Source organism: Diabrotica undecimpunctata, unplaced genomic scaffold (assembly GCF_040954645.1).
Source record: "Diabrotica undecimpunctata isolate CICGRU unplaced genomic scaffold, icDiaUnde3 ctg00002174.1, whole genome shotgun sequence".
NCBI classification, from domain to species: Eukaryota; Metazoa; Arthropoda; class Insecta; order Coleoptera; family Chrysomelidae; genus Diabrotica; species Diabrotica undecimpunctata.
Window position 1 is genome coordinate 1 of NW_027313267.1, and position 22,745 is coordinate 22,745.

The window sequence follows — 22,745 nt, forward strand, 5'->3', positions numbered from 1 at the left end:
CGCGCTATCTCAGAGTGCATTGGTCAACGAAATGTCCAGAAAATGCAATAAAATCACCAATACATACTTTAAAGGAAAATATTGTATGGTTACATTTTTATAAATCATCATCTCGTCATGGCATCTACACTCATGGCGGAGAAATTGCCTCCCTCTTTGAGCTCTTTCGATTCATTTGTCGAGGGGAATCAGTCCATATTTACTTTTTGGTTTACAATTGGTTGTGTGACTTGGTTTTCTCCAATATTTCTCTATTTTTTCCTCTTTTTGCATATGGATTTCCATTCTCTAACCCCTATATTCCTCCTCCTCCTCATTCATTGAGCCCTTGCCAGGGCGAAGTAACATCCTAAAAATTGTTAGCTTGTTGTCTTTGTTGGCTGCAATCCTGTTCCATATGGATGGCTTTATGTAGAAATTTTTCCACAAGAGTCTTCATTTTATCTTCAATTGAAAGAAGTTCTTGTTCTGCACTATAGTCCAAAACGATCAGTTATTTCAGAGAGGTGTAATCTTTATTTAAGTAAACAGAAGTCAAATGAATCATTTAGAGATTATGCTCAAAAGTTCTGTCAATTTGGTAACTTCTTAAATGAAGCCTTACGAAATAAGGTTAGTGAATTTGTCCGGTTTTGCCAAGCTAATGAGATCATACCAATAAAGGCACCACCACATCATACACAAAATACTGTCATTGCGGAGAGGACAGTGCAAATAGTTAAAAAAGAATTGAATAAAACATTAAATTTTGAAAGAAGTGTTCTAAAAATAAGACAGATAATTGCAAGCCAGTCGTTAAATTGTTTGTTTACGTGTAGAAATACACCCTCAACGGTTACAGGCATTAGTTCATCAGATAATTTATTTAAAGTTAACCGTTGAATACGATTTGATTTAATTAAACCTAATAATAATACTCGTATTGCAGAATCAAATTCGTCCAGAGGTATAAAACTATATAATATATTATTAACGAAGTTGTATATGTAAAGAATAAATTAACCAAGTTATGGTCCAGAGGTAAGATAGTACGAATTGTAAGCGCGTCAACATATTTAGTAGAAATAGGGGAAAATATAAATTTTGTACACACTAGTGATATTCGTAAATGTAAACTTAAGGAAGATAAACATATAAAACAAGAACCTATAGTTTCTAATACTAAAAAAGTTGTAAATGATTCTGGGCAAGAATTAGTTACACATGTTAACCTTAATGACGAAATGTCTAGAGTATCAATAACAAATGAAGCAGTAGAGAGTTCTATTAGTAATAATAAGAATGAATCCAATGATTTTAATGAAAACACTGAAAGGATCTTTGGTTAAACTGAGGTCAGACTTTCTACTATTCCAAAAGTTACTGCTACTTGTTCAGGTAAAGTAATTCAAACTTCTACCAAATTAACAAATGTGGAAATCTAGGAGGTAAACTAGGACGAATCTTTAAGATTTGTGGATAGTCGGTACGTGAGCGCACCGTAATTAGCATGAAAGGTTCTAGCATTTTCCATGTATCATCAGTCCCATGCAATCATTAGATTATTGGCAGTCCACGGACGAAGGGGAAGATCTGCAAAGGCAGCTTGCTAGAACATCGACGCTGATGGCATGGCTCATTATAAATGCAGATTCAGAGAAGCACGAACAGAGTGTTCAAACAAGGAAGATGGGTCAAGCGCCAACGTGGAGGACACAGGGTAAGTGGACTTATGTACACCGTTAATGAATCGTTTCTTCTTGCAACTTCTTATTTTAAACGGTAAGGGTGCCCAAAGTTTTAAGATTTGAGGACGGTCAATTGAGTGATAACACGACTCGTTCGAAAATGTTTTTTCATTGACGGCCCTGGAGGAAGTGACAAAACTTATTTGTACGAAATCTTGATGCATTAACTACGTGGAGAAGGTTTAGTTGTTTCGCCAGCGGCTACCACTGGAATTGCTGCCAACCTGTTGAAAAGAGGAAGGACTATGCATTCTTTGTATGGAGTTTCAATTCACGAAACGTCTGTTTCTAGAATCAAAATGACATCCGATATAGCAGATTTACTGCTAAATGCAAAATGGTATATTACAGATTATTGTACAATGGCTTCTAAGCACGCTTTCCACATGATTGACAACGCGCTATCTCAGAGTATGACGGATGACATTCAAGACAAGAATAAAGTGCCGTTTGCTGGTAAAGTTTTTGTTTTGAGTAATGACTTTCGGCAGTGCCTTCCGGTTCTTCCTCACGCAACGCAGACCTCCATTATTGAAATCACACTGAAGAATTTTTTGGAAATGAAGAAATTTTGTATGCAGCGACTGCATTGTGATGTTTTTGGAAGAAAGTTTTCTATGCATTCTCAAGACGCTGACGTACTAAGAAGGGTTTCCAAGCCTGCAATACTTTGTCCAAAGATCCTCCATGTGGATAACCTAAATGATCAGGTTTTAGAGAGACTTAATGGTGAATTCCATATTTAAATCAGGTAATAATTCCGTGGACGCAGATGACGAGGAGGAACAATCTCATTATACGGTCGAATTCTTAAATTCCTTGACATCCTCCGGAATGCCACGGCACCGCCTTCGGCAAGGTTGGCGCAGTTGTAATGCTTCTTAGAAATTTGAACACCAAGAAGGGACTGTGTAATGGGACACGTCTTATTGTAACTGGTTTAGCGAATAATGTTATCAAAGCAAATGTTTTGTCTGGATCAGCAGAGGGAGAAGATGCGTTTGTTTACAGGATTGATCTTTGCCCCTCTGAAACTGGACTTCCATTCAAGCTTCATAGACATGAGTTTCCGATTAAAGTCACTTTTGCCATAACAATCAATAAATCCTAAGGTCAAACATTGAAACGCGTTGGAATCTTCTTACCTGAACCCGTTTTTGGTCTTGGACAGTTGTACGTCGCATTTTCAAAAGTGATAAGAAAGTCAAACATGAGCGTCAAAGTTGTGAATACACCATCGCAAGGAAAATTAATCCAAGGAAGCGATAGAGTTTTCACTAAAAATATAGTTTTTAAAAATCTTTTGTAAGATTCTTCTTCTTTTTATGTAGACATAACTCTGTCTGTTTTTAAATGTGTAATTGTATGCAAAATTAATTAAATAATGATTTCGAACTTAAAATGAGTTGTTACAAATGAATAAATCAATGATTTGAAGTAAATTTTATTTTACATTTGTTTTATTCTTGCATATGATCTGCATTTCACGCATGCTACATACAAAGTACAACGAACTTGCTCGTGTGACTGGGTTTACTCCAGTGAATACGTGTACTCTTACTCCGAATTGAGAAATTATTAGAGAAGGATATGAGGAATTTATTCCCGTTTCTAGAAAAATTAGAGAGAGTAAGAAAAAATTGGAAAGGGTCAGACAAAATTGAGTGGGGTGACTGTAAATGGCAGTTGCTTGGATCCCCGTTACATGACGACGGGCAAAATCACTAGTTCCATATAATTATTAGGGGAAACAAGTGAAATCTAAAACTAAGTTTACATTTTTTTGGCCACTTATTTTATTTTTTACGCGCGAAAAAAAATTTCACGTCATTCAGCATTCCATGCTACTATCGACACGTAAAAACAAACGATTTCATGGCCTCCATAAATTACGTTTTATTTTTTCAATAGTTCTATACAAAAATACAAATATAGTATATATCTGTAAACTATTTTAAAATATCATGTAAACGAAATATAATTTTTTTTGTTTAATTGTGTATAAATGCATTTTAAATTTAAAGTTCATAATTTAATTGAATTTATATACTTAAAACTCCATTCGCTTAGCTCGGGCATATTTTGACAGATTCATTGTCGAAACCTACAACACAACAATTCCTACTTCTCAGTATTACTAGCTCAAGTATCCTACTATTGCAGACTTTTTTCTTAAAAAAAAGAAGAAAAATTCTAAATAGTGAAAGTGTATACTAAACACATCAAATTTTGGGTAGTATATATTTAAAAAATATATTTTACCTTGTTATAATTTAACATAGCTATTTACTATATGGCGCAGATAATTAAATATTGATTGTCGGTAATTCGCAAAGTTCTATTTTATTACTATTTAGTTTGTTTACTATTAATATTGGCTATGAGTACGTGTGCTTGGTTGTATAGTAATTTCCCAGCCACTTTTAGTCCGTCAAAAAGTAACTAACTTTGCAAAAAAATAATTACTAAATTCATTAGACAGTTCGGACTGGGAATAGCGAACCGAGTTTATTTATTATTATACGTATATATTTTATAATTTTAAATATTAACACTAACCTATTATTTGTTTAAGTGGCGCTTTGGAGCTGATTTCAGGAATGATAGAATGCTTAGCAGATCCCTCCTGAAGCCGAAGAATTTCATCTATTTTGTTTCTTAACTGCCGAAGCTGATGGGTTGATAACTGCAAAACTGCTTCTTGGTCAATTTTAACCTCATCAGGTAGTTCTTTTGCTTCAGGGCCAATTTTGGGATGTTCTTTAACTTCAGGGGAGACATCTTCTTTTGGTTTTAGCTTGTCAATTGCAATTTGCAGGTTTTTGAGTTCTTCGCGAATGGAGTCCGTCGGTTTTTCTTCTACTTTTCTGAAAAATATAAATTAATATAATTTATTTACATTTATTTGGGAAGTAGGTCTTGTAATACTTAACAAAAAACTCTAATATTTTGTTATTAATATTTTTTTTAAATTGATCTTGTTTTATTATTTTCACTGAGAAAATGATGTAAATTACTCGAAAATTATGTAAATAATTATAAGAAAGTAATAGGAACAATCGAAATTCATAAGAAAATAGGGAAATTATTTTATGAACACATAACCAAGATTTACTATAGAATTTACTATTTTTATGGGAATAAGCCACAATTTTACTTTAAAATAAATTAATTCGAATTCCGAAGTGGAAATCGAAACGTCAAAATAACCTTAACTTAAAGTAAGGTTATTTACTTTATGTGGCTTATTCCCTTAAAAATAGTAAATTGAATCTATTAGTTACACTATGTTCTTATATCTTGGTTATATGTTCATAAAATATTTTCCATGTTTTCTTAAGATTTTTGGTTGTTCCCATTTCTTTCATCAAATTATTTACTTAGTTATAGAATAAAAATATGCTTTATTGTCACTACAAATTGTACAATTTTATGGACAAAGCTTACAAAAAGTCAAAAAAATATGTTATTTTGGAAGATGCTAAATTGATTTCCTTCGAGACAGATCTTCTTACTTAACAAATCGATATGAAGGGACCATTTAAGGTTGATGTCTATAAAAATACCAAGAAATTTTACAGAATCAACAATACTGATCTGGCTGTTCTTACTAAGCAAGGGCTCCTTTATAGGATGATGCTACTGTCTTATCCACGTTAAAAGAGAGTAAATTAGAATCGGACCATGTTTTTATTTTAAGTAGATCAGAAGTTATAATTGCATGAAGAGTTGCAATCTTAGACTTAATCCAGGTAATACTGGTATCATCAGCAAAAAGAAAAATTTTTCCATCGATTTTTAAGTTAGTGATGTCATTTATAAAGATAAGGAAAATAGAGGACCCAGTACTGCTGAATTTTGGTACTCCACATACAATGCTTTTGTGACTAGAGTCAGTAGCATTTGCTCTAACTAGTTGTTTCCCATTCCTTCAGTAAGATTGGAGCCAATTTAAAGAAATACCTCGAATTCCGTAGAAATTTAGTTTTTTTATCAAAATGTCGTAATTTACACAATCAAAAGCTTTGACATAGTCACAAAAACAGTGGCAGTACAAAGACTATTGTTTAATGCTTGATAGACCTTGTGTAGTACAGAAAACATAGCATCGCTGGTACATTCATTAGATAAAAAGCCGACTGACTTTGTGATAAAATGTTGTTTTTAATGAGAAAGGACATAAGTTGGGCTTTTATAAGTCTCTCAATAACTTTGGATAGGACCGGTAGTAAGGCAATAGGTCTATAGTTGCAGACATTAGATTTTTTTACCACCCTTATAAAGAGGAATAATAATGGCTGTCTTTAGGCACTCTAAAAATATACCTTTTTTAAAGGAATCGTTAATAAGTGAGACCAGGACTTCCCGCACATTTTTTTGAAAGATTTTTATGGATAGTCCATCAGTACTACAAGAAGATTTGCTTTTGATACTACTGATTGTTTGGATCAGTTCAGATTTATCAACGGGTCTTATAAAGAATGAATTTGAGATCTTTTTTGAATTGGGAAGATAGGAAATAGGATATTCTTGTGGCAAAATAGTGGATGTTATATTTTTACTCACATTAACGAAGTATTAATTTAGATTTTCAGCGTTTGGAAGAGAAAATGTTTGAGCTGTGTTAGTTTTATTTATTATGGACCAAGTTTCTCTTGTAACATTTTTAGAGCATCCCAGACGATTCTGATAGTACATTTTTTAGCTGTTTTGATAAGTCTTAGATAGGTTCCTCTGTACTTGGAGATATATTCAGTGACAAAGATGTTGGTAGTAAATTTCTTGATGTAAAGTAGTGAACACATATTCTTGGCTGATATGCGGATTACTTTGCGGTAGTCCAGGGGTTTGTGATATTTTGACTTAATTGTAATTAAAGGAAATGCCTTATTAAAAATACAGACAAGCCTATCTAAAAAATCACTGAAATTATAGTCTACGTCCACAGAGGGAAAGTGCCACCCAGAAGTCAAGCACAAATTTTGGAATTTACGAAAGTTCTGAGCGGAAAAAAACCCTGCTTAAACGTTGGGTTTTCGGGGATTGTTTCTTAAGAGTGTTAAACGTGGTATATACTGCTTCATGATCAAATAGTCCTGAATTATTAATTGTAGAGCGTACATCAAGGGGTGAGAAATCTGAGACAATATAATCAATTATGGTAGATGTTGTTTTAGTAATTCTTGTAGGAGAATTAACGTGCATTGTGAAACCATACGATTCGAATATATTGGCCAAGTATAATTGAATAGCACAAGCAACAGCGTAATTAATATTCAATTCATTTTCAATTTTACTTTTGTTGACATCGGAAACATTAAAATTCTTTTACTGATGTTATTTTTCTCTTCGTTTTAGCCTAATTCTTGCATCGGCGACTAAAGGGTTGTGCTCAGGTTCAATATCTGCTCCAGAGTATGTTGTAACTCTACTGATGTGGTATTAAACCACTTGCATGTGACCTTACTCTATTTTCACGATGGTTTTGTGTAGTATTGCCATGCACGTAACGAGTATGTATACGTTCTTGAAGTCGCATTGACTGATGGACAAAAGAAATCATAAGGCATTTGCTTAAACCCTTCCAGTGGAGGAACCAGATCAATGAACAACCCTTGACGAAACAGATCAAGAAGTAGTGAAAACTTGCACGATCCTTTATTTAACTGACTAGGTATTAAGAGCTTGCTTGGGATTTGAAAGATTGGGCAGAATGACAGCAGGAAATCCAAAACGACAGATTTCAATGCACTCCTTGATCGGCAACGGCAGGATTCGTTTGCCCATTTAATCACTTGTAAGCAATATTGAAATTTACGGATCTTGCAAGCTATGTTCAGGATTTCTATTCCGCCGAAACATCGTAGTCGTAGTTGTCAATATTTTCAAGATATTTTTCAGCTTTTGATGACATTACAGTATGAATTAACTTTAACAACACTGATTGTGATTACAGCAAAGTGTTTCTGTGTATTACTGATAATGAAAACAAAATAAAAAAGACGTACACTACAGTCGAAGGATTCCTCGTAAAACATAAACCAAAAGAACATAATAACAATACAATCGAGTGATTGCCCGTAGAACGATTCCCCGATTTAAGTAAAAAAACAATGTTACGTAACGCGTTGTTCGAATCCCCTCTCCTTCCCTGTAACACACCTTAACGTTATACAAAATCCCCACCTCCAAATTACGTTACGTAATAGGTAGTTGAACGACTCCAATAATAGACAGAAGAAAACATGGGAAAAACCTGTTAAATATTATTGTAATTGTTTAATTATTAAGACGACTTAATAAAAAGAATTTTTATTATAACTATATATTAAACGGTGTAGAGACGTTGATAAGGACGTGTATTTGTGCTTTGTGGATTTTAGAAAAGCATTTGACAATGTCAATCTTGAACAATTGATAGATATTCTGCGAAAGACAGGTATTGAAGACAAGGACATTCGAATTGTGGCAAACCTATACTGGGGTCAAACAGCAAGAGCAAAAATTTGCAACGAACTCACTGAAAGTGTGCAGATCAAAAGAGGTGCCCGTCAGGGGAGTATATTATCCCCGCTCCTATTCAATATTTATTCCGAAGAAATATTTAACAAATGTATGGAAAATGCAAATGAGGGCATACAAATAAACGGCGAGTTAACGAACAATATAAGATATGCCGCCGACACGGTGATCCTTGCCAGTACCATAGACGAATTACAGCAGGTAATGGAAAAAGTTTATTCAGTTAGTGAGGAATGCGGCCTGAGCCTCAACTTCAAGAAGACAAAGTGGATGCTGATAAGCAGGAAGCAACAGCCTGCTCGACAGTTACGGATAAGTAACATACTAATTGACCATGTAGAATCTTATGTGTACATTGGCACCAACGTAAATGCAAAATGGGAACAAGCCACAGAAACTAAGGCGAGAATAAAACGAGCTAAATGCTACATTTTTCCGATCTTACTATATGGTGTGGAGGCCTGGACGCTGACGGAGACGCTCACGAGAAAACTAGAAGCATTCGAAATGTGGGTGTACCGACGCATTCTTCGTATATCCTGGACCGAACATGTCACCAACATAGAGGTAATCCAAGAAGGGATAAGTCGGAAAGGAGAAAGAAATCGTGAATAAAATTAAACAAAGAAAGCTTGAATATCTAGGCCACATATTGAGACACGATAAGTACTGTTTACTGCAATTGATTGTCCAGGGAAAAATAGACAGTAAGCGAGGGCCAGGCAGGAGAAGACACTCGTGGCTCCAAAATCTGAGGAAGTGGTTCGGGCTCACATCGGTCGAACTATTCAGAAGCGCCGCAAACAAGATCAGAATTGCCATAATAATAGCCAACGTTCGCAACGGACAGGGCACTTGAAGAAGAAGAAGAATATATTAAACATTTTTGTTAAATAAAACGATATAACATAAAATATGTAAGAATTTATCTAATAAAGTATTGTGTTTGTATTTTAGAAATAAATGAAAAATTGTCATGCATATTATCATGGAATAATTAAAATATACTGCGAACATATTTGTTCAATTTGGCTTAAAATTAAATATTGTTGAATAAAATTGCTTATTCATCACTTTATAAATTAATAAACAATTAAATGATTTCAGCTAAATATGAATTATATTTTAAACTGAATGCATATTAGTACGTAAATTAATTTAAATTATCATTAATCAATATTGTAATAATAAAAAAATTACTGGTGGGGGTGCTTACAGTTTAAAAACTATTAAAGAATTGCTTGTAAAGCATCTTTAGATTGAGAACATTATTAAATTTCACTAAATCTCAAAGTATATTTAAAATAAATATTCTCATGTGATTATCTACTTATTTTCATATGATATTTATTTTCTTGCTTTAATTTATTTAAAATAACTTCTCTTCTTCATGTGCCTCATCATTTTACTCTGTCTGTAGCAGTTCTGAAATGTTTTATTATTGTTTTTCCACTCCACTACTTTAAATTTTTTAACCAGGACGTGCGGCGTCTCCCCGATTTTCTTTTTTCCTTTCAGTTTCCTACGAGCAATCACATCAAGTCGAATTTTTCATTTCTTAGTATCTGACCAAAATAACTCATTTTTCTTTCTTTCACAGTGTTGAATATTTTATTTTTCATAACGTTTCCGTGTTTTTTACGTGTTGTGTTCATGATATTTTCCACATTCTTCGATAACACCACATCTCAAAGCTAGCAAGTCTTTTTCAGTTGCGTCCGTAATTGTCCAGGCTTCAACTCCATATAAAATGGCAGAGTATACATAGCATCTCAATACTCTAGTTCTAATTTCTATTCCCAGTTTTTACTGCTTTCATCTTATTCAAAGCGCTTTTGGCCATCTCAATGCGTCGTTTTATTTAAAGGCTTTGATCTCATTGTTCATTTCGATCACAATAAAAGTAATTGTATCTGGGTATTTTCTCTAAAGCTTTTTCTCTCCCCTAGACAACTCTGTTCTTACTGATAATCATGATTTTTGTGTTTAGAGCCATTCCATACTACTCTCGCAGTACTGCATAGTCCGATCAATCAAAATTTACATCCCTTATCTGGTGTCGCAAGGACTATTGTATCATCTGCGTATCTAAGATAGTAGAATAGTGTTCCGTTAGTTAATATGCCTTCATTAATGCCTTCTAGTGCCTCTTTAAACATCTCTTTTAAGTAAATATTAAAAATTAGAGAGGATAATACTCATCCCTGTCGTACTCCTCCTTTTATAGCTATCTCTTTAGATTTTTGTTAGTGGTTCGTATTATGGCTCTCTGAAATCGGTATTAATTTGTAATGATTAATTCTCAAAGTCAACTAGACATATGAATATATCACAGTTGATATCTCGACACCGTTCTATTTTAAATCCCAGTTGGTTTCCTGTTATTCTATTGACTACTTTGTTGTAGATACGATCATGTATCACTCGCAAAAAGACTTTTAAAACATGGTTTATGAAGTTGGTCGTTCTATATGATATTGGGATGAACTCAAATATTAGCTATTGTTTCGGAATTTCCATGTTATAGTAAATTTTATTGAATAATTCTACTAGTATATCAATGTGGTTATCTGTTAGTAGTCTTAAGATTTCTGTAGGTATTTCATCCAGTCCCATGGCTTTATCATTTTTTATACGTTGTAGTACCTTTTCAACTTCCCCTTTAGTAATTGTAGGTCTATTTCTACCTCTTGGTTCTATTCTCTGCATTGTTTCATCGTCTCCGTATAGCTCTTTTATATATTCTACTCATCCATTTATTTTCTCTGCACTTTCAGTTATTATTTTGGTGGGTTTTTTCCATTATGTTTCCAATTCTTTTTTGTATATGCCAGTTGTTTCTTTAATTTTCCTGTATATGTTAAAGCTGTCGTGTTGTTATTCTAATCTTTCAAATTCTGTACATTTTTCTGATAGACAGCCGCAATTCCTTCGCTTCTTTGATTTTTGTTTGATTGTTTTATTTACGTTTTTGTATTGTTGTTTAATAATAATAGTTGTTATATATGTTAATAATTAATGTTGTTTAATAATAAAGAATACAGGGTAGAAGGAGTCGCGAAAGAAGACGCATCTCCTGGTTAAACAATTTGAGAGCTTGGTTTAACTGCACTTCTGCTGACCTTTTTAAAGCAGCGGTATCGAAAGTGCGAATTGTCATGATGGTTGCCAACCTTCTTAGAGGAGATGGCATATGAAGAAGAAGAATTGTTTATTTTTACCCTTGTATTTCCTCCTTTCCGATGTCAATGACTTTATTTCTTGTGTTATCCATTGTTTGTATTTAGGGGATGCATCGCGTTTGCTAGCTAGCTAGCACCATTTTTTTGTAGCGTTAAGATGTCTGCACTTCCTTGTGTATTTGTTCTTTGATCTGTTGGCAGAGATCAGCTTCTTTTAGTCTTCTTAGATTAAAATAACTATAAAATTTAACTAATAGGATTCATTTCTACATTCAAATAAACTTATGTACAGTTGGTTTCTAAAAAAACTGATATGACTCTTAAAGCATATTTTGTAGAACATTAAGCAGCGTATTTTGAAGGATAAATACCTATTATTTACATACTGTCACTGTCACTGCCAAATCTTAAAATTTGTCACATAACTTATTCTGTTCGACCTCAAAAAATGGCTCCACATGCTAGCAAAGAACTAAAACCAAAAATTATAACGAAATTAGAAGATAGTTGGTCACTATCTGCCGTGCCGTAGCGAACCATTTTAACGTAAGCAGAACAATAGTTTTTAATATTAATAAAAGACGGAGAGAAGAAAAAACTCTCGAAAGAAAACAAGGACCGTATGCTTTTGATGAGAATATAAGAGAATCCTTTTGAAGATACGAAAACTGCAAGAATTATGTCACAGTTTCCGGGAAGAAAGACAACAACTTGGCGCAGAATTAAAGCATCGCGTCTTAGGTACCGAACTGTAGCAAAAAAACAAGCTCTTACACCACAACAGAAGCAATCAAGACTTACATTTGCCAAATTTTAAAACTCTATGAATATTTCTTTCGGATTGACGGAAAACAACAACGCGATTGCAATAAGGACATGTCGAGACCAAGAAGACGAAGAATTTATGAAAAGTGAATGAGGTCTATAGATAAAAAATATTACCATGTAGCCCTATTTGCGCCAAATATAAGCAACTTACAATAGATTGTTGATGCCAAGTTGAGTTTTTAGTCCCTTCGAAGAAAGTTTATTGCTCTTAAGCATTCATAAAGAAGTTAAAAAAAATCACTTAGAAGTATTAACTATATCTATCTCTTGCAGTTTTCAAATAAATTAACTTTACACATTTTTGTTAGCAGAAATTTATTTATCGAGTAGCCTATGGAATATTCTGTCAAAAATCAGTTATTACCATATATTCTGTCATTGGGTGACAGCAAAGTTCCACATTGACTTCAATTTTAGGACGCCCAGCGTTTGGAATATGTTTAACGTGCCCAGTTTCTCCAAATTTTCGGACTATTTTACTTACTGTTGATTGGCTGATGGGTCTGTCTGGATATTTTGCGTTGAATAAATTGCATACCTCGTTCTGTGTTCTTTTTTTTATTTCCGCATCCGCTAAGAATTAATATTTCTATGCGTTGTGTTTCATTTGGGTGAGCCATAATTTAGTATTCAAAAGTAAAAATTACAATTGACAACTGATGACAATTCACACATGCCACTATCACATGCTTGAATTAACATTTGACAAAAAGTTTCATTGTTTATGAGATAACTTTTGTGTCCATTATTATTTTTACTTATTTTTGCTTTTTTAAGTATTTACTTCAGAAAGTCATGGCAGGAACCAATGTATGGCATTTCGAATATTTAATTTAAAATAATTTTTATGCATAATTTGGTTACTTTAAAGTACATTATGAATTAAATCATTAGTTGTAATATAGTTGAATTTAAATTAAAAAAAATTGTTTCTGTACCCTTAAAAAAATATTTTAGTTAAAAATGTAATGTCGTTAAATACAGAATTAAATTCTCCTTCAAATGAGATATCGCATTATAACAATTTCTATTTAAAAAAATTAACGGTTATACACCCACACCGGTGACGTCATCCCTACTCCATGTACCGTTCGCGTCATAAAAAACTGGTACAACTCTTATAACCAGAAATCGTGTTTTTTAAGTTGTGTACGTTGATCTTGTCACATGTGTCATTCTAATTTCTAGTGCACTGTTGCCAGCTAAACGAGAATATTATATGAAACCAGCTAAAAGCAGTGTTTTGCGACAGACCGCCAGTTTTGAGTATACTAAAAACTAAAACATTATCGAGCATTTTCGATCAGTCAGTCACATTAAATTTGTTTGCATCCTAAAAAATTCTCATATTAATTTTGTAATTTTTCATCATCTCAATTAAGTACCCATACATTGATTTGTGTTTTATTATAATTTATGAAAATATTTTAATTCAAAAATAATGATAGATAATCAATCTAGACATAACTTTTAATTATTATAATAAAACATTACAGTGAGATATTGGATTGTAACTGTCACGTTTTGAAAAGCGTTTTTTCGCCCAGGAATTTTATAGTTTATAATACGTACGATAAAGTATAACGTTATGTTTTTCACATTTATTGTTCTTGTAATAAATAATAATTTAATCTTGGAAGTTTGCCTGCTACTAAACTTATTGACACAAAGTACAGTTCGCGTTCGGTAGGTAATTAAAGTATAAAATAATTAGAGTAGATGCATTCCACTGTTCCCTGTGCCAATAACCTAGGTTTAAAGATCCTTCAAACATTTTGGATATTAGCTCAACCCTATCTCTGGTTATTAAATTTATTAGATACGGTTTTTTGTTGTTAATGATAAAAATAATACCTATCTAAAAACTTACATTTTTGAACGTTATTTTTTAGATTTAGATTTTGTGTAATTTCGATATCTGTAATGGCAACAACGAATTGATTCACGAGCCATTGTGTCCAGTCTGAACACAGGTTTACATTGGGAAAAAAAAGTGTACCAGTTTTATATGACGGGAAGTGTACGTTATAACATGAGTATTTTATAACAAAAATCGACCTGTTTCGGGATTTCTCTCAAAACTCGATGGTTCTCGAAATAATGATAATATACCATAATTTAGCCGTTCACTGTATACATGGTAGAAAAGTGTAATTTTCATATAAAAACCATTATAACTCAAAAACGGTTCACAATAGGTATAGGAAAGAACAAACAAAAAATGTGAAGAATAACGTGAATATTTCTAAAATTAAAAAATATACAGGGTGTACCATTAAAAAAACCGAAGTTATAGACAATTTCAGGTATAACCTGAATGAGGAAGTAGCAAATAGATGTAAATATTTTCATTAAATAGGTCACTCTTCAAAACCTCTATTCTAATTTTCATGATTCATTTACCTTTAGTTCTCGAGATATTCTAATTGGCCGTTTATCTGCCACATCCTGTATACTCTACTCAATAAAATCTACGACGGCTGTCTACGCTCATTGAGGTATACAGTTGAAATTATTATACAATGGACAAATGAAAATAATATTACAATGTTCATGGAAAATTCCAGTATTATGTTTTTCACCAGGCATAGGTTGCGCGTACCGGGGATCATAGCCTCGAGTAGTCGTACTATACTAGTGGTGAACAAGTATCAGATAGTAAATTTCTGCGCACTAAACATATTTAACTCATCAAAGGTAAGTGTAAAAAAAGAATAAACATACTAAGGTATATTAATAACAGAAAATGGCGTGCTGACCCCAAAACAGCTTTATTGTTCTACAATGCCTGTATTCGATCAGTCGTGGACTGCGGGTGTTGGATAAATGGATCAGCAATCAAGACGAATTTAAAAATATTAGATCGCGTGCAATACAGATGCTTAAGAATATGTTTAAGTGCATTGGTATCAACTCCAACAAACGTTATGCTAGCAGAGTGTGATAAAATCCCATTAGAACTACGTAAACAACTATTAGCACAAAAATACTGTATACAGTCAAATAGTGTATAAAATGAGTCAGACCTTTTAACAAATCTGGCATTATTAAACATTGAAAACTTAATTAATAAATATTGGAAAATAAAAAGATCACCCCCACTTACAGATGCATTTATTGAAATCAGGATTTATACAGAATTACGCAATAATAAATTACTACCAATTTATAAATTTTCGTACAAAAAATTTTCTCAGGAGGACCTGTAACTCCCAGAGAGCGGGTTCCCAGGTAGCGGATAGTGAAATAACCGGCCCGGTTTACCGGTGGGTAGCAAGGAAATAAAATACCTCCCGTGAACCAACAGGTAATTCACTGAATGATTGCCTATATAAGCAATCCCCCACTTGCTGACCAACGACTTCGGGCGGACGAGTTGGTAGGTGGTAGGGCACTTTTTTGTCCTGGGGCTGAGAAACCGGCTCCAAAGGTGGAAGAATCAATGGTTTGGTCAACGACATAAGAATATAGAAGGCAACGAGAAACCACTATATTAAAGATCCCTATAGATATCTCTAGTGCAATCACAATGGCTGTACAACACAACACAAACTAGCTTACTGATCATGGACATCGGAGACCAAGATCCGGCAAGGAAGTCATTCCCATGACCACAGGGCCACCCGGGTCGTTAATATGCAAAATCCCTGTGAAATGCCCAATAACACACCTATAAGAAAAATCCACACGAATTGTTTGAAGAGAATATCCACTTGGAAGGTTAGGACTATAGCTCAATCAGGAAAAATCCAATGCTCAATCAAAGAAATGGGATATCAAATCATGGGCACAAGCGAAATGAGGTTGCCTGACTCAATATTGTTCTGAAGCTATTTTCTTGAGGCATGTTAAACTAATTACTATTTAAATGGGAATAAGTCACAATTAAAGGTTAAAGTACGTTTCTTGACGTTTCAATTTCCACTTTGAAAATCGTTCTCAAAATACAAATTTTGAGAACAATTTTGTTTGTATTTTGAGAACGATTTCCGAAGTGGAAATTGAAACGTCAATAAACGTACTTTAACCTTTAATTGTAGCTTATTCCCATTTAAATAGTAATTAGCCTGACTCAAGTTATTGTGACATAGAAGAATACATACAGTATGGCCAAACATGTCAACAACTTCATACCAGTGAAAGATAGAATCCTCTTGTTACAAATAAATACGTCACCGATGAACACTAACATTATACAAGTCTATGCACCCACAGCAGACCATAGTGATGAGGAAATATCAGAATTTTACAAACAAATAAGCAACCTTATAAAAGATATACCAAGATATGAACTCCTTACAGTCATGGGAGATTTCAATGCTAAAATAGTTAACGGAAAAGAGGGGCAACATATTGGTGCTTATGGATTAGGAGAGAGAAATCTACGAGGAGAAATAATGAGTATCTTTAGAATAGCTTTGGAATAACTGTATACGTGGAAATCACCTAGAGACAACGGGGAAGACGTTATTGTAAGAAACCAAATAGACTATATAGTTGTTAACAAAAGATATCGAAATAGTTTTAACAGTGTTAAAACCTACCCAGGCGCTGATATTCAATCTGGCCACAATCCTTTAATGAGCATGTATAGAACCAAGTTAAAGAAAACACGCGGTAAAAAAACTGAAATGTAGTGTAAAAGAAATAGTCAGCAAAACAATAAATAGAAAATTCAAAGAAATCGATAATACAACGGAAAGCACAGAAGAGAAGATAAAATAAAACGATAGACGACATTAAAGACAATTTTATGAAGAACGAAGAAGGTAAGAATAAGACATGGATGACGACAGAGATTCTGCAGCTGATGGAAGAACGAAGGAAAAACAAGAACAATAACTCCATATATAAAATATTACAACGAGATATACAGAGTAAGATCAGAGAAGCCAAACAAAAAGAACTGGAGAAAAAATACCAAGAAATCGAAATTCTACAAGGTAAATACGACGAATTCCAAGTGCACAAAAAGGTAAGAGAAATTACAGACAGATGGAAAAAGGTAAAAACAGAAGAGTAAATAAACTTGTTAATGACAACGAAGAGGTAATCGTGGACAAAGAGAGTATTGATAAGACCTGGAAAAAATACATACGAAATTTATTTTCTGATGAGAGGGAGAACCAGTCCCCAATACCTACGGAGACAGGACCACCTCTACTAGTGGCAAAAATAAGAGCAGTCATAATATCACTAAAAGAAGGGAGAGCTCCAGGATCAGAGGGAGTACACTCTGAATTTTTTAAATATCTTGATGATGAATCTTTAAGAATACTATGTAAAATATTTAATAATATCTATGACACAGGCAATATTCCAAAAGATTGGCTAGTTTCAGAATTTATTACGTTACCAAAGAAACAGGGAGCAAAAGAATATAGGCTAATAAGTCTAATGAGCCATACACTAAAACACTGTTTAGTCTACAGGTATTATTCCAAAGATGCAGAGATACGACTTGCGATATCTACACCTGCTTTGTGGACTACAAATGCGGTGCTAAACTTTGTGGAATGCTAAAAAGCATTTGACATAGTTCAACACCAAAAAATGATGGATGTTCTAACGAAAGCCAAAATAGATGATAAAGATCGGCGTATAATACAAAATTTATACTGGAACCAATCAGCCACAATAAGAACAAATTTTGGATATGAACCGACGGAAGCGATCCAGATTCTGCGAGGCGTTAGACAACGATGTATACTTTTACCTATATCATTCAACCTATATTCGAAGGAAATATTTAGTGAAGCCTTGGAAAATTGCGAACATGGAATCCTTTTAAATGGAAAACGCATAAACAACAACCGCTCTGCAGATGACACACCGTTACTTTTGAAGACAGTTTAAACAGTTTACAGCAACTAATAAACAAAGTAAATGAAATAAGTGAAAGATTTTGAGGACAGGTAAATATATCAAAAACTAAATTTATGGTCATCAGCAAAAATAAAATTAGACACTTTCAACTGCTTATCAAGAATACACCAGTGGACCGAGTAAAACACTTTACCTATCTTGGAACAATAGTAAACGAACAATATGATCACTCACAAGAAGTAAAATGTAGAATAGAGAAGGCTAGGAGTGCATTCAACAACATGGCCAAACTCTTTAAAAGCAACAACCTTAATCTGGAGATAAAAGTAAGGCTCCTAAGATGTAATATCCTCTCGATATTATACTACGGAGTTGAATCCTGGACACTCACTAAAGCGATGGAAAAAAATTTGAAGCCTTCGAGATGTGGCTATATAGAAGAATCCTAAGGATATCATGGACGGACAAGATAACCAACGAGACTACTACGAAGAATGGGAAAAAAGAGAAGTGATGTATACGATTAAAAGGAGAATGCAATTTATTCGGAAAGCGAGGAATTGGGAAAAGAAGAATATCATGGTTAAAAAATATGAGGAAATGGTTCTCCAAAACAACAACTAATCTATTTAAAGCATCAGTTAATAAAATAATTGTAGCCAGAATGATCACCAATATTCGAAACGAATAGGCACCAAAAGTAGAAGTACAAAAATTTGATAAAAACACCAAGAATCATAATTCCTTAATATACAGACTCAAATCAATTAAACAATATTTTAGTAAAATTAAGCGACTTTGTGGATTACACAGTAATTTACACCGACGCGACGGTTGTAAAAATCAAACTGGAGTAGGATGTGCTGTGTATGTGCAAAATACCCACCAATAGAATAATTATAAATTATCTAGTGTTAGTAGCATCTTTATAGCTAAACTTATAGCTTTCGAAAAAGTTCTAGAATGGATTCAAGAAAAAATATTAAAACAGCCGTGATAATAACAGATCGGCAATATATGCAATTGAAAACACGGATTTCAGTTCATACAAATCTACAATTTTATGTAATATAAAAAATAATTTGTCTAAAGTAGAAGTAGTATTTATATAGGCAAACGGACATGGAAGTATAATTCATAATCACAAAGAGTGAGATCCTAACTAAAATGTTATCGAGTAATGCAACAAATGGCGTTAAAGGTAGAATATATAAAATATGGGAAAACAGTGGAACAATATTTCAAGCATATCATAAAATTTATATATTTCTTTGCATCAACAATTATTCCCTTCACCACCTGAATATATATTTAAATATAACCTACCAAAATATGCGGCACATCCGCAGAAATTAGGAATAGTGAATTCACCAGTTTGTTTTTGCAAAAATGTTTCTATTATAAATTTGAATCATATTTTCCTGGAATACAAAATTAACGAGAGATATATAGACCAATTATATTACAGTTTACAATACGATCAAGTATGCTTTCCAATTAGTATAAAATATTTACTAAGTTTTGATGAAATGAGAATAATTAAATTACCGATTAACTATTTAAAAGAAATAAATATTACCATTTAAATGAAACAGTGATAGATATAAAAAAACTAATATATCATGCTAAAAAATAACAAATAAAAATCTTTGGCTAACGGACCTGCTACCAAGCCATATTCTCTCTATCTCTTTATCTCTCTCTCTCTCTCTCTCTCTCTCTCTCTCTCACACACACACACACACACACACACACACACACACACAAACAACAGAAGAAAAAACAGAGAACTCTACACGTAGTCATTATTAAAAAAACATTTACTTACATATCTCTTCCTCGTGATTTCATCAGCATCTCTAACCTTTTTAAAAATTCAACATCTTCATTTTGCGGCAATGACTTTGGTCCAACTTTTTCGTCTTCATTATTTTTACCTATAAGTTTACGTAGTCGTGCTAGTTCTCTTTTAATTTTTTCTTCTCTAGTTTGTTTTATAAATTTCTCTTCCAATTCTTTTAGCTGTTCTTCCATATCGGGCTTTTTATTTCCATCAATTTCGTCCAAAAACTGCGAAATATCACTTTCCAGAGAACTAGCTCTTGCTTCTGATTTTCTTGAGGGTAAGTTGGGTTCTTCGTAATGAGTAGATCTTTCATTTGATTTAACTAAGGATACTTTCGGATCATCGTATCGAATAGATTTAGCGTTATTTTGCTCATTCGTTGCTTTGTTATCAACATCGGTTGTTTCCTTCTTAGTTTTCTCTTGATCTTTCTTTCCATCCGGCGGATTTTTCTGGTTAAAAAATTGTTCTTTGTCTTTATTTTCTACATTTTCTTTTTTCAGGTCTTTCATATTGCTCTCTCTTTCTCTAGGGGGTGGTTTATTTACTAAAGGTTGTAGAAAAAGAGATACACCCAAGATGTCATCTTCAGATTCTCTTTTTTCCTCACTAGATTTGTCTTCTTCACTACTTGTAGAATTATTACTTGTTATTACTTTTTTATCCTTCTTTTTATCTTTTTTATATTTATTTTTCAACTTGTCTTGTTTCTCCAATATCTGTTCTACCAAATCTTTTAGCATCTCAATTTCTTCTTTTTGTTGTTTAATTTCATATTCCAGTTTTAGTTCCTTATCTTTTTCATTATCTGTTCCTTCGCTAGTTTTATTTAATGCCCCTATTGCTTCTTGGATGTCGATTTTCAAATGATTTAATTCCTTATTATTTTCTTTGGTAGGTTTTAAAATTTTTCTTTGTTCTTCCAATTGTTCTAATACATGAATCATATCTTGTGGATCATATTGTAGATTATTATTTAAAAATTTCCCTTTTTCTCCGAGCAGAGCTAAAATATTCTGCTGTTCCTTTAGCATAACTGTCAGATCGGTTAATTTTTTTAATTCTTGTTTTATGTCATCTACGCTATGATCTATGACATTTGATTCCTGATGAACTTCAGGTTTTTCCGCCGTAGCTATAATATTATCTTCTCGGTGAATATCATCTATAGATCGTTTTCTTCTTTCTTCTTCTTGTTCTGTATAATCTTCTATAACATTAACAGTAGCTGATGTTGTAGCTTCTTCCTTTCTAATGCTATTTTCGAGTATTGGATTTTCTTCTGTTGATGCATCGTATTCTTGGTATTCGTTATTTATGAAGGAATCGGCTTTTTTAGCAACTTCTTTTGCAATTTCGTAGATAAAATTCTCGACGTCCATGCCTATTTTGTCTATGCCGGTTTTATATTTGAGTAAGCCATTTTCACCACTAGTAGTCACTGTTAGTTGAAATATGTTAAACAGAAAAAATAGTTTTATCACTACAAAAATCATTGTGCTAAAAAACTAGAACACTTGCCGACATTGACACAGATTAAATATGATATAGTATTAATTAAATTTTTGACATGGTTTTTCTACATTGTTTGCATAATGCTAATATTTGTAGTCAGCAGTTTTAGTTGTTTTTTTATAATTGTAAACATATAAACTTCTAATAATATCAACACTTAAGCTAATTAGGCCAGTTGTACAAATTCTTTGCCAAATTTATAAATATTTTTATCAACTTATACAAATTAAATGTACTGTGTGATCATCTTTTACCTACTATATGAGTTTCTTAAAAGCAAAAGATGTAACATTTGAAAAAAGGGCAAAAAACGGTGGTCAGTTCATTTTAAGATATTTTACTTTTAAAACATGTAAAATATGTAAATATGTAAAATATATTAAACATGTTTGAGTTAATTATTGTGCAAAAATCTTCTCAATTGAGTGGCTCAGAACCAGAGGTGACAACAAATTCACTCTTTTGAAATAATTGAGGGTAAAGTTAATCGGTTATATAAATTTCTAAATAAAGTATCATAACTACATTTTGGGGCTTTTGTATAGGAGAAACTAAAATAATTCAGGTAGAATAAAGCAAAAAAAATTATTTCAAAATTAGCTTTATTTTTAAAGAAAAAAGGAAAAAAATGTTGTATAGGCGTTTTTCGTACTAACAAAACTAAAAAATATTTTGAACCGGAAAAAAAAAGTATTACTCTGTCTCTTCCTCTTCCTCTTGAATCTGTGCTAGACCTTTATCCATCTTATTGGTACACTTGAGAGTTTTAAAGTAGTCGTTGTGGAAAGGAGGCACGTATTTTAACAATGATATTATATCTTTATTTTTCTCTACTATTATTCCTCTTCCTTCGGGAAATAATAAATCTATCTTCATGTATGAATTTGTTGAAGGAAGGCCACTTATCTTTTTCGTGAAGTCTACTTCAGAAAAATAACTATCAGTGTTATAGTTATATTTAAAATACATTTTTCTCGGCTCAGATTGTCGTAACTGAATCCAGGATATCTTTAGCTATTCTACTTTTTCTTCTGTAATTGCTTTCTTTCTATTTACAATGTCGTGTTCCAATTTTTTGGTACTGAAAAAATCATTTTTCTCCATTTTATGAGTACAAAATTTAGGCTTATTTTTCTTTGAGATGTTTATTACGTTTATCCAGTCGTCTGGCACAAATATATTTTCGTAATATTTTCAAAAGTTGAAAAACTGTGTCCAGACACAAAAAATTTTGGATTTATTTCCTTTACATTGCTTCTTTGCATTTCATTAAGAAGACCTAACTCTGAGATAGCGCGT

The 22,745-nt window shown here is 32.8% G+C and overlaps 1 protein-coding gene across 1 annotated transcript; it reads right to left on the reverse strand.

Annotated features, from left to right (window-relative positions):
* Positions 1-4,281: 4,281 nt before the first annotated feature.
* Positions 4,282-21,498, reverse strand: LOC140431869 (uncharacterized). Its single transcript, XM_072519744.1, has 2 exons — positions 19,914-21,498; positions 4,282-4,594 (listed from the first exon to the last, which is right to left on the reverse strand). Exons 1-2 carry the CDS (start codon positions 21,425-21,427, stop codon positions 4,282-4,284), a joined length of 1,827 nt encoding a protein of 608 aa, XP_072375845.1. The 5' UTR covers positions 21,428-21,498.
* Between the last annotated feature and the right edge of the window lie 1,247 nt (positions 21,499-22,745).